Raw genomic sequence first — 12,956 nt, forward strand, 5'->3', positions numbered from 1 at the left:
TTGATGGTGGCTGCAACAATGGCCCAACAACACCAGCAAAATGCCAAACGACCAGCGGCTAACTCTAAGCTGCACTTGCCACCACACCCCCTCCCCATCTACCCACCTTAATAGGTGTGACTTGTTGTCATTGCACAGTGTTGCGCTGCATATTGGGGCATGAAGCATGAGCCACGAGGCATGGCGGGGCGGCCCTTCGAGAACCTTGATTAATGATGCTCCCCGACTTTGCAACATGCATAAGCAATTTTGGGTATAGTTCAGTGAATGCAACTACGACAAATGGAAAACCCCGAAAACTCATTGGAAAACTTATTGCAAATGAAAATGATTTAAATCAGTTTCATTTTTTATGCTTAAGTGTATATAAAGAAAAATGATGATGACGGGATAATGAGCTCAGCTCTAACTAATATATATATATATATATATATAGACATATATATAACTAAGCTGATTATCCTTTAGACACACAAGATTTGTGTTTTGCGTTGCTCAACATGAACTAATGCAGAACTATTGACATAGACTTGGTGCACGTTGGGCTCAGCTTGTTTTCTGGATGGTTGGGGTTGATTGGATTGGCTGGGGCAAGTGGGGCAAGTGAGGGAAGCGCTGCAGCTGTTCTTCTTTTTTTTTGGGGGGGGGGTCTAGGCTTATGGGCATCTCGCTTGCGCGCACTGCAGCGCCATTTTGGTTCGAAAGCTAATCGAAAAAGCGTACTGCCTAACACACACACACACACACACGCACGTTGTGGCAATGCACTGACCGGAAGTACAGTCGACACACAAAGAAAAGCAACACAACACACACAGACACACACAGACACACAGACACACAGAAGGAGGCTAGCTGGCCATTTGGCGAGGCTGCGTCTGCGGTTGTGCCTCTGCGTGTGTGTTGCTCTCTGTGTGTACGTGTGTGTGTGTGTGTGTGTGTGTGTGTGTGTGTGTGGCTGCCACTCGCATTTTGCAAAACATCATCAAAATTGTAAAAATAAACAAAAGCCAACATGCATAAAACCAATTTCCATTAAGGCACACACACACGGCACACACACATGAGCTGCGTCGCACACGCACATGCAACTCTGTGCTTGATACTGCCTCTCTCTCTCTCTCTCTCTCTCGCACACACACACACACACCCACAACACTCCCTTCATTCCCTTTCTCTCACTCCCTCGCTCTCTTTCTCTCTCTCTTTCTCTGTCGCTCTCTTGCTCTGTCTTTCACTGCTTTTTGTGCAATGAATCTCTCACTCTTTCTCTCTCACTCACTCTCTCTCTCTCTCTCTCTCTCTCTCTGTCTACCTCTGTCTCTGTTTCGCTCACTCGCTGGGCTTTCGCTCGCTGTCTCGCTCGGCTGTTGTCCAAAAAAAGCTGCATGGAACAAGGCATCGAACAACGTTGGGGACCTATAGATGAGCTGCACATGATGTTGCAAGACTTGGGCGCCGCTTGCCCCATATGACGTGCATATGGAGCCATGTGGCGTCTGTCTGTATACGTGTGTGTGTGTGTCTGTCTCTGTGTGTGAGTGTGTGTGAGGCGTGGCTGGACTCTAGACTAAGTGTATTACACTCAAAGAATTAACCTTGCATTTTAATTACTCATCTAATTAATTAGAATTATTTTAATTAATTCATTTCATAAATAGATGAATATTTTATTTAAATAAAATTATTTCTGTGTCATTTTCGTTCTTCTTTTAACTAAAGTAATTTAAAGTCGACATCAATCTAAACCGAATCGTATTTCGCATCCGCTTCCGCTTCCGGTGCGTAAATTCGCTTCCCCTTTGAAGCTATCTGAACTCATAATAACTCTTAATATATAATATCTAATATATATAATATATATATATATATAATAATAATGTCGCTTCTTGTTTCGATTGCTTAAAAAAAGAAAACTTGCAAAGAATGCGAATCGGTAAAGTTCCAATTCCGGTTCCGGTTTGACAACCTGCATCAGCTAACTTGAAGGCTGATTCAGGCTCAAGATTAAATACATTCTTTGCGAATAAATAAAAATGCCATCACAATTTTGGGCTTCATTTTGTTGCTGCATAAATATGTTGCAATTTCAGTATTCCAGCAATTGTTTACGGTGCAGTGCGCACTACAAATACTCGACCACACTAACTACACACACACACACACACACACGCACACATACAGACGCATAGTGTTGGTCTGCCTATTGCTCCGAAAAATAAGCACACACAGCAAGCATATCCTTAATTGATATCACAAAAACGGAGGCGAGGAATTCGCACAAAATGGCAACCCACATGAATTGCCATGCCATGCCGGGTGGTGCTGCGCCTGCCTCTCTCACTCTCTCTCTCTCTCTCTCTTTCTGTGTGTGAGTATGGTTGCTGTCTGCCACACACGCATGCAGCCCAAAAGTGGCAGCAGCAACAACAGCAACAAAACGCAACGAAAGATTACTGCATGCGATAGGTCGGAAATTTTGCTCGCAATCAACTTGTAAAGCCCTCAAACCCATGTGGACATACCGGCAACGGCAACGGCAACGGCACCACACCCCCAGCCATGCCACACACATCACACACACACACACACAGTGCGCACACCTGCAGCCTAGTGCATGAAAAAGGGTGCAAGGCTGCACAGGGCGCAGTAAAATGGCGTCCCACATCGCCTTCTCTGCTGTCCACTGCGTGTGTGTGTGTGTGTGTGTGTGTGTGTGTGTGGGAGGACATCCAGTCTATCCTGGTCTGGCCTCCGTCTGGCTCTCTACAGAGTGTCTGTGTGTGTGGTCGTTTTTTGGGCTGCATTGGATTCGAGTGCGGCCTCGCTTTGGTTTTGGGCTTTTTGGTTTGGTTTTGGGCTTGGTTTGGTTTGGTTTGGTTTGAGCTCCGTTCGGTTCGGTTCAGTTCGGTTCGGTTCAGTTTGGTTGGGCATCTTGCTCCTTGCACCTTGCTCCTTGCTCTTATCTGTTTATTTTTATTATTATGTCTCGTTGTTTTGCTCTCAGGGACACAGCCCAGTGGCAACTTAGGTCTATATGTGCACAGATATATGCATAACGCACTGCCAACCCAACCCCGAATCCCCCCCCCCCTCCCAATACCACTCCCCCTCCCAAGGGTAAATGTATCAAATATATAACACAGCTCAAATTCCACTATTTATTACACAGAGTACAAAGTTTTAGGTCAGCTTTAACAATCAATCTGCTGCGGCAACATCTGTAAAGTATATATATATATATTGTATATATATATATTGTGTATATATATTGTATATATGTACATTATGCGTATTATTATGCTCCCCACAAATCATCGATAACAAAATACTATATCGTATAGCTCTGTTATTGGAACAATCGGTCGAAAGTTCAACAACTTTTTTGCGTGCCAAGTTATTCGAACAAAACTATCCACATCGGACTAAACATATCATATATATATATATATATATATATATATATATAGCTGACAATCGATGGGTTTTCCAAATTTATTAATTGTTAAAAATTGCATTTTTCATTAATATTTAAGCTTCACTGTACCTTTTCAAAATGCAGGAACAAAATTGCAGCTTTTAAATTTAATGGAATCGGCGATATTTTTGATTCATTATTAGAATAGCTGAGAATTGTTGCAACATGCCCCAAAATATGTTGAACAGCAATGATTAATTTGAAATTAGGAAAGAGTATCAAATATTCAACTATGATTATAATTGTTGTTGTTGTTGTTGTTGCTGCTAGTTGTGCGTTTATGTGGCAACCTGGCGACAAAAATAGAAGCATCGCCCACGGAACACGCCTATGTCAAATTGCGTGCTGCTGGCTACACTCAGAAAAAAAACGAGTGTACAATAAAAGGAGGAAAGAAGGGAAAATTACAAAATTGCTAGTCCCAAATGGATCGTATATCGGGATACACAAACACTTAGGAAAACTATAAAAAATAATATAATTGCTCTTAAAAAAAGACAAAACAATTTTCTAATTTATTTGAGATTACTTCTTGTTTTTTTTTTTTATGTGTAGAAGAGCACTGGCGCTATCTGTCCAAGCGTTGGCGATGTTAGTGTTAGCGTGGCAGGGGAGGCGTGTAGCGGTGAGGGGGGCGTGGGATCGGTCGTAGGTTGAGCTCCAGCGAGCGCCGAGCAACTCCGATGGCGCTTTGGGCGCAATTTTGCTATACGTTTTTCAAGCAGAAAATCGATAAGTGCGCACGTACAGGAATATATATATATATATATATATATATGCTTGCACACACGCCCAGAGAGAGGAGGGATGCGTGTGTGTGTGTGGGTGTGTGGGTGCTTACATGGCATGTACTTAACGTCGCAAGTGGGCAACGTCATGCGTCGCCAGGCGGCTACGACTACTACGCAGGAGGAGCAGCAGCAGGAGCAGGAGCAGGTCAGGGAGACCGTTGCACGGCCTGAGACTGAAGCCGGGTCCCGTCGCTGCTATATGCCACAGCAGTGTGGAGCCAGCCAGCGGGGCGGGGGCGGGGGCGACGGGAGACGGCTCGAAAATCCCTACGTGCGCTTTGCTGTTTCATCAATTATTTGTTTCGGTTTTGTGCGAATGGACGAGCACAAGGATGCAGGCAACCAGCCAGCCAGGACGAAACTCATCTTTTGCCACACACCAGCCCCTATCCCAACTACTGCCACTACTAGCTGGGGCTGAGCTGGTCCTGAAAGCGTTTTGGGCATTCTTCTTTCTTTTTTTCCTTTTTGGGGCAGGCAACAAAAACAGTTGCTGCAAATTGCTAACAAAAACTGTCTGCTCCCTGCACAAATACGTACATAGAAACATATATATATATATATATATATGTTTATATATATATATATGTGTGTGTATATGATATTTGTGTGTGTATTGTTTATTTGGTTTGCCATTGAATCATTTGAAGCGCACAAGCAACCCGTTGAAATTGTTGTGCTTACAGATAATTTAAACAGTTTACACAGTAAATAGATGTGCACAACAGATATATATATATATATATAGATACATATAGATGTGCTCTATATGCGGCTATTCTATTTATGATGTTTCGTTTACTTATCCAAGTTATTGTTGCACATTCCTTGATACCCCAATTTGGTTCTTATGGGTAAAGAGAGAGAGAGAGAGAGAGAGAGAGAGAGATTTATCCAAGGAAGTCGTGCGTATAACTGTACATATTTATATATATATGCATATTCTTGATCAGCAGCTACAGTTGCGTCGATCTAGCTGTGTGTTTGAGCCATAAATTCTCGTAAAACTATCTTAATTTAACATTGGCCACAAAAGCACAGCCTGCATTTGATTAATAGCTGAACCAGCTTTACAATTATCGATTTATATCGATTTAAATCGATTGATTCTCATTATTTCTTTTGCTTTTTCTTCATTTAATTTTAATTTACTTATTCATACTGCTTTTTCACTTTTGCCCGAGGGACTCTTTTGAAGAAAATCCACTTTTTGGCACACGCACAAAAAATGCATTTTTCACATTGGTCTAGCTGGAAAGTGAGAGAGAGAGAGAGAGAGAGACAGCGAGAGAGAGAGAGAGAGAGAGACAGCGAGAGAGAGAGAGAGAGAGAGAGAGAGCTTTACGCCAGAGTTATAAGCCTTAAACGTGATAAGGTAGATAAGATAAGAGTCTAACATTGTGCAGATCTAGTCGATAAAGCTTGCCACAAATGATGAGCGCAACGCACAAATTGTCGCATAAATCAGGTGCAGCAGAAGCAGCAGCAGATCGAAGAGCAGGCCTAATGTTGCGGGGTGGTTGGAGTGGCAACAATGCCTTATCTTATGGCCAAGTGCTGCGCAGGTAACAAGAGCATAGAGGCCAACAGCGAACGCTGCCAAATCCATATAAATGAAAGCTGTGTGTGTCTATATATATATATATATATATATATATATATATATATATATATATATATATATCTATGTAGGCATCATTTTGGGTGGGTTGAGTGGCCACTAGCCTGCAGCAGGTGCCACACACACACACACACACACAGGCACACATGCAAGAAACGATTAATAGCGTGGGCCAGCTGGCCAAGCCCGAGTGTGGCGCCTCCGACTCTCGGCCTCGCCTTTTTTTGTCTATGCAAACACAGCACAATGAAGCTGCTGCCGATAAAAATCCTCACCTCAAGCGATTACCCCACAGACCCCCCCTCCACACACACACACACACACACACACACACACACACACACCTGCCACGCCGCCTGCCCCCCCTCATTGCCGAGTACTCCATGCATTCTGCATATGCGTTGACCATTTGCGGGGGGTCGCCGAGCCGAGGGTGTAATGCGATAAAAAGCTGTATGGAACTGGACACAAAAAAAAAAGAAAAAAGAAAATGAAAACTGAAAAATGAAAAATAAAAAATAAAAGAAAAAAGAAAAAGGAAAAATACATCACAGAGACAAACAGGCAGACGGCAGACAGAGAGGGAAGCGCACAGAGTGACCGAAAAGCAGAGAGAGCGAGAGAGAGAGAGAGAGATAGAGCGTTAGAGAGGTAGAGCGACAGAGAGAGCGCGAGAGAGAGCGAGAGAGAGAGAGAGCAAAAACAAAGCAGAAAAATTGCAACAAAAAAAGTTTGGTTCGACATTTGACTGCCTCGGCCTGGTCAGAGGCAAAGCTAAGGCCAAAACCAAAACCAAATCCAGAGTCAGAGTCAGAGCCTGGCGTGCAACAGCCTCGAGGAGCGAAGCAAGAACAACAAGGACGCACAGGACACACAGGACACACAGGACGCGCATCCAATCAGCAGGCATATGCCAACGGCTCGGGGTGTGGCCAACAATTTGGCCACCCCAACACAAAAAGGGTTACAACGAAGGCCTCACATGCATCCGCAGATAGCTTGCAACACAGCAGCTACAGCAGCAGCAGCAGCAGCAGCAGCCAAATGATTGACAACTGCACTCAAAGGACCAACAGCTGTTCGTCCACCTCACCAGCCTGCAATGCCCGACTCTCAACTGCACTGCACCCATTTGTAGTGTAAATTGAATCATGGCTCATTAACCCAACTTAAATCAAGCGATAATCAAGTTAAGAGCTTTAATCTGAATTAGCATTGCTGCTGGCATTTCTAATTATATGATTACTATATATATTTATTACTTATGGCGATTGTTCCCATGGCAGCTATATAATATCTCCTCTGCTTGAACTCCTCAATTCAATATGAATTTGAAACTTGAAAATGTTGTTTAACTTCCAATTCCAAAACGATTCCTAGTTTTTCTCAGACTCGGTTGATCTATAAAAAATATAAAAATAAAAATTGACTCGTGATTTTCCAGCTGCGAAAACCCAGGGAAAACAATACAACCTGAAACCTGAAGAGTTAAAAGAAGCCGGAAACAATTCAAATTTGTTTGATGCACTTTTTATTCATATTCGATTTCGTGTGTAAATTACCAAGTTGCAAGAAGAAAAAAAAACGTTGCACGTTGCGTTATTAGAACGCGACTCTGTTTAAGATTGCAATGAGAAAGCAACAAGGCAAAGTGCTTTAATTATGAACAATTTGTTAACGACAACTGCTCGTTCTGGTTGTCCTCCTTACTCCAATACTCATATATATATATATATATATATGTAAGCTGAATCAAATATCAATAGTTAAAGTTCAAGTTTAAGTTTTCATCTTTATTGCGTTTTTCTCGCTTTCTTTGCCCCCCCTGAAATATGAAGAATGTTGCATCAGTTATTGAGTGTGTTGTGTGTGTTGTTGTTGTGTGTTGTTGTTGTTGCTGTTGCTTTGCAAAGCATACATTTCTCATAACATGATTATTATTATTATATCGTAGTCAACTGCAGCAGCATCATCATCATCATCGTTATCCTGACCTTATCCTCAAGTCAATTGAGAAACCCACCCAAGCCATACAAAAAAATATCAATATATATATATGTATGTATGTGTGTGTGTGTGTGTGTGTGTTTGTATATATATATATACACATATATATAAGAATCTTGTTGTTGTTGTTGTTTATTATCGTTTCGTTTTGTTGTTGTTGCTATTTTAGTTTGCCCCCAAGCCCGCCCGCGCCATGCCACACGAAAAAAAAAGAGTAGAACAGTAAAAGTCTCCTAGATGATTCAGTCCTCGACGGCATACTTTTGAGTCCATTCGCGAGCGTTGCGTATGGCCTCCGCCTCGTTGATCTTCCATAGCTCGGCCACGTCGTTGGCGAGCGGATCGTCGGGATTTGGTGCGCTGAGCAGGGCCTGGATCGAGAGCAGAATGGTGCGTATCTGCAGTGCGGGACTCCACTTGTCCTTCAGCACATCGAGACAGATGCGGCCGAGTCTATCGATATTCGGATGATAGATCTTGGTGATGAAGCGCACCTTTGGCGCCGACATCGGATAGTCCTCGGGCAGAAACAGCTCCAGCTTAAAGATGCCACCCTCAAACGGCGAATCGTTCGGACCGGTGACAATCACATGAAAATATCGTGCATTATTCTCATCGGGTATCGCATTGATGCCGGGCACTGGTTCCTGCATCAGGCGCTGCGTCTCCTTAATGATGCGCCGTGGCAGATTCGACATGATTCCAGTTGCTGCAACTGCTTCCTCTGCTTAGCTACTTCTGCTTCTTCTTCCTCTTCTAGCTTCAGCTGTTGCTGCTGCTGCTGCTCCTGCTGCTGCTGCTGCTTCTTGTTGTTTGTTGATGTTGTGTTCTGAAAGAAGCGTGAAAATCGAGAGTTAAACAAAGTTGTTGTTGTTGTTGTTGTTGCAGATTCAAGGACGTGTGCGTGTGTGTGTGTGTGTGTGGGTGAGTGTTGGCGTGGCAGGTGCACGCTCCCGTTGCCTCCGTCGACTTTCGCTTTCAACAAATTGTAAAAAGTTTTGCGCTTGCTGCATTTTATTGCAGCAGCCACAAGATACAAATGCGATTTCACAAGTTGTCGCTGTGTGTGTGTGGTGTGTGTGTGTGTGGTGTGTGTGTTCTTGAGTGTAGAGGACAATTAAGCAGCTACTTGCATATTTGCATGCGGCAGCAACAAGCAACAAGTCACAAGTGGTGTCAACTGCGCGACTGGCAGATACTCTGTAGCAAACAAATAAACGTCTAAATTGAATTATTCAATTAAACATGTTTTGAAAGATATCGATAGTTAACGGCAAATCATAGTGTACAACCAACTGCTAGATACCCTGTTCTCAGTCTGCTCATCTTTCATTGATTGAATGATGCAAGACTTAACTGTGATTACCCAACAATTAAAAAATAAATATTTTCTAAAATTTATTATAATTTTTCGTGTTTATCTGTAAATTAACCCTTCCCCCCCCCCCCCCACGAGCGACTCACGAAGAAAGCGCGTAGCGTGTTAAACTCTAGTTGCTACATAACCGTATTTGCCGGCCAGCATGCTTGTGCATGTGTGTGTGTGTGTGTCACTATTCTGACGACCGGCACTGTTATAAGGCAATAACAATAACAGGAGCACAGTTGAAATGTCAGCACTAAAAAGAACTGAAATGCACACATACATATGTAATTAGCAGTTTGAAATGTGGGGGGGGGGGGAAGAAAGCAGCAACTATTTCTGCATTGCTTGTCATTACATACATTTATTTATTTAAAAATTTATTGATTTCTTAAGCGCGCTGCGGCGACACGCTTACACACACACACACACACACACACATACACGACGAATGAGCGGGGGGGGGGGGGGGATACACATGTTGTTTGAGGAGGTGCAACGATGGGTGGAGGACAGAGACAGAATATTTGTCACGCACGTTGTAGAGAAAAATCAATAGCAAAATGAAGCCAACAAAAGTGAAACAAATATTTAATCAGCCGAGCGCTGCTTTACACAAAATAAACTGCCAAATTTTCACACGCACACACACACACACATATACACACACTGGACACTAACACAAACACCAGCCACAAGCCGAACGCGCAAGAAAGACAAAGAAAGCCGCAAGAGGCGTACGAAACTTTCTGTGTGCGCTACTTTTTTTTCTTTACCAAATTTGTCGATATTTATAATCCAAGTGCAGCTATTATAACTTACCTGTACACACGCACACACACACACGCATACGCACACAAGCGCACACACACACGTACTTTAGTCGATGCGTTTAGCGCTATTCAACTGCTTCTTCTTGTTGTTGTTTTTCTTGTTCTTCTTCTGTTGTTCTTGTTCTTGCACTGAACGGGAGGAAGCAAACATAAAACAACAAAAAAAAAAGAAACCTATGTAAAAGACACCCACCGGGCACAAAAATAATAATGAAGCACACAATAACAAAACAAAATTGCTCACGTTTCACAAATGCACAACAATTCGACACTCAAATTTGAGAAATTTTCATCGAAATTTCTCCACAGAATTGTGCTGTTTTTTGCAGCTCCAGCTCCCCAGCTCCGCACAAAATTATGAACGTCGAAAAAAAAGTTTTTATATGCGCTTTGCTTGTGTTGACGCATTCATGTGCTGGGCGCTTGCATGTGTTGCGTGCGTGTGAGCCGCTCTGTCAGCGGCGCAGGGTTACCAGATGCCGCACTACTGAAACATTGAAAGTTTCATTGTCACTTACCAAATATTTATTGAAGTTACAACACAAATAATAATTTTCTCAACTCAATTAATAATCGTTAATTGTAATTGTTTAATTTTCGCACAGCTAATGGCTACGCGAATTTTTTTTAACATATAAATGCTGGCCATGTGCTGGCAACACTGCTCTCTGTCGGCTGTCAAATGTGCGCTGGCGTCGTAGCAATCAGCTTTCCGACATGCTACAGGCGTGTGTTTAGCAGCCAGCAGCTTTTATTGCGCTGCATGCAAATACTAATCAGAATCAATTGCTGCACGTTGAATTGGTAATCGCATGCATCCAATCAGTAGAAAAATATGTATTATTTTTCATTAATATGTAATGGATTATTATTATTGTTTTTATTTTTTTAATCGTTTCTATTTACATAAATGGATTTGAGTGCAAAAATTATACGAAAATATAACTAGCATTATAAATCTATTCATATTGGTAATAGAAAAAGCGAGATTAATAAAAAATAAATAAACGAAACGAATCATTGAATTATGCAACTAATATAACTGTAGCTTATATAGTTTATATAGTTTATATAAACTGTCCATCTGTCTGCTGCAAGGCTACTTTGATGAAACTTCAAATATATGTTTCTCTCTTTGCGCTTATATCCGAATCGGATCACTATATACTGAAAGAATGGGTAAGCTTACACAGGGAATGACATTGTAGAAACTGAAGACTTCAGTTAAGCTACATTTTTATCAAGCTTCGTTAAGTTTTATAACAATTAGATAAGAATGCATGAAATTTGACAATTTAATAAATACAACAAATTAAGATAAATAACAAACTGTTTTTTTTTTTTTGTTAATAAATAAGTAAGTAAATATCAGTTAATAGCAACTTGCATGCCCTTTTCTAGCAACATCAATTTTTACAGCCAGCTATTTAATCATCTCGACTGGCACAAGATAAAAAAATGAATAAAATGCAATAATTAATCAAACTATCGACTAAAATTTAATGCAAATGAAGATTAAGAAAACTCTTCTTCTTCTTTCCTATTTACTTTGCACTAAACAAGAAGAAGAAGGAGAAGCAGAAGCAGAATTCAATTCTCGCGTGGTGATTTTTTCAAATTTCGCACAGCAGCAGCAACAATTAAAGAAGGAAATCCATACATTGCAAGTGTGTGTGTGTGTGTGTGTGTGTACATTACATGCATACGAAACACACACACACACACACACACATATATATACACACACGCACAGCTCTCAGCTGCACAGACATATTTACACTGCGCCCCTCTGTTTGGTCATTTGCAATTGAACCAATACAACAACAACAACAAATGACAACAACAACAGCAACAACTACAACACAGCTGACCATGCGATAGGCGCGCACTTAACACATGCCCCCGCCCCCAACCCAAACTGAGAAAGAAAGGAGAGAAAAACAGAAAAACGAAAAAAAAAATATATATAAAAAAAACAGTGGAATTTGTGTGTAATCAACATTTATGCGTTTCAACGCCCCCCGCACAGGCCATTGGGCCGTAGAGGAGAGGCTTGGCTTTGCCCGCTCTGTCACGCACACACTCACACGCACACACACACACACACGCTCATTCTCTCACATGTGCAATGCCCAATGGACGCACAAGCAGTCGCACATACGAAAAACCGAGCCTCGCAAGTAAAGCAATAAAAACAACAACAGCTACAACTACAACACAGCAGCAGCAGCCATGTGCAGTTAAGCACACACACGCACACACACACACACACCCATGTGCAGCGCTCTCACACATGCACACACACACACATGGCATCTGCTTTTAGGCTGGGCAACGGCGACTAGTTAGCCAGCACAAAAACCCAACCCACTCCACACTCCACTCCATTCCCCTCCCCTACCCTCCCCTACAAACAACCGACGACTTTTGCACTCGCATTGCTTCTCTCATTCCCCTTCTCCCCCTCTCATTCAATGCAATGAGTGAGAGCAACGTATGCAAGCGAACGAGTGAGCGAGAGGGAGAGAGAGAGAAAGAGAAAGAGAGCGAGTGCAGCACATTACATATTGGCTTGCGCTCAGTTTGGCTCTGCTGCTGACGTCGCTGCTCGGCTTACGCTGCAACTGCAAGCGGCGCTGCTACGCAGCTGTTGGGCGACCTTTATTTGCTCTTGAGTTGCTTTGTGTATGTGTGTATGTATGTGTGTGTGTGTGTGTTTTTTTTTATTTTATTGTATGCAGCTGCTTTTACTACTTTTTACTACGACTAACCAAAGAGCACAGCTGATTGCAGTGTTGTTGTTGTCGATTTTGCTGCTGCTGCTGTTGTTATTGGTGGTGCTGCGACTGCTACTGCTGCTGCT

The 12,956-nt window shown here is 42.3% G+C and overlaps 1 protein-coding gene across 3 annotated transcripts; it reads right to left on the reverse strand.

The window, feature by feature from the left end:
- Positions 1-7,662: 7,662 nt before the first annotated feature.
- On the reverse strand, positions 7,663-10,518 carry LOC6569409 (ubiquitin-conjugating enzyme E2 N). Of its 3 annotated transcripts, none has more exons than XM_032741448.2 (3): positions 10,338-10,518; positions 10,139-10,222; positions 7,663-8,726 (listed from the first exon to the last, which is right to left on the reverse strand). In XM_032741448.2, exon 3 carries the CDS (start codon positions 8,593-8,595, stop codon positions 8,140-8,142), a length of 456 nt encoding a protein of 151 aa, XP_032597339.1. In that variant the 5' UTR covers positions 8,596-8,726; positions 10,139-10,222; positions 10,338-10,518; the 3' UTR covers positions 7,663-8,139. The 3 variants fall into 3 exon arrangements, 2 of the variants coding, with proteins under 2 accessions (XP_032597339.1, XP_032597340.1); XR_004365476.2 differs by lacking the exon at positions 7,663-8,726 and adding an exon at positions 9,082-9,097 and having other exon boundaries at positions 10,083-10,222; positions 10,338-10,505; XM_032741449.2 differs by lacking the exon at positions 10,139-10,222 and having other exon boundaries at positions 10,338-10,502.
- Positions 10,519-12,956: the final 2,438 nt, after the last annotated feature.

The sequence above is a fragment of the Drosophila grimshawi genome, unplaced genomic scaffold (genome assembly GCF_018153295.1).
Source record: "Drosophila grimshawi isolate 15287-2541.00 unplaced genomic scaffold, ASM1815329v1 contig_848, whole genome shotgun sequence".
Classification (NCBI taxonomy): Eukaryota; Metazoa; Arthropoda; class Insecta; order Diptera; family Drosophilidae; genus Drosophila; species Drosophila grimshawi.

Bases quoted from the DNA above. Each gene is read 5' to 3' on its own strand.
- LOC6569409 (XM_032741448.2), bottom strand. From the start codon at position 8,595: ATGTCGAATCTGCCACGGCGCATCATTAAGGAGACGCAGCGCCTGATG.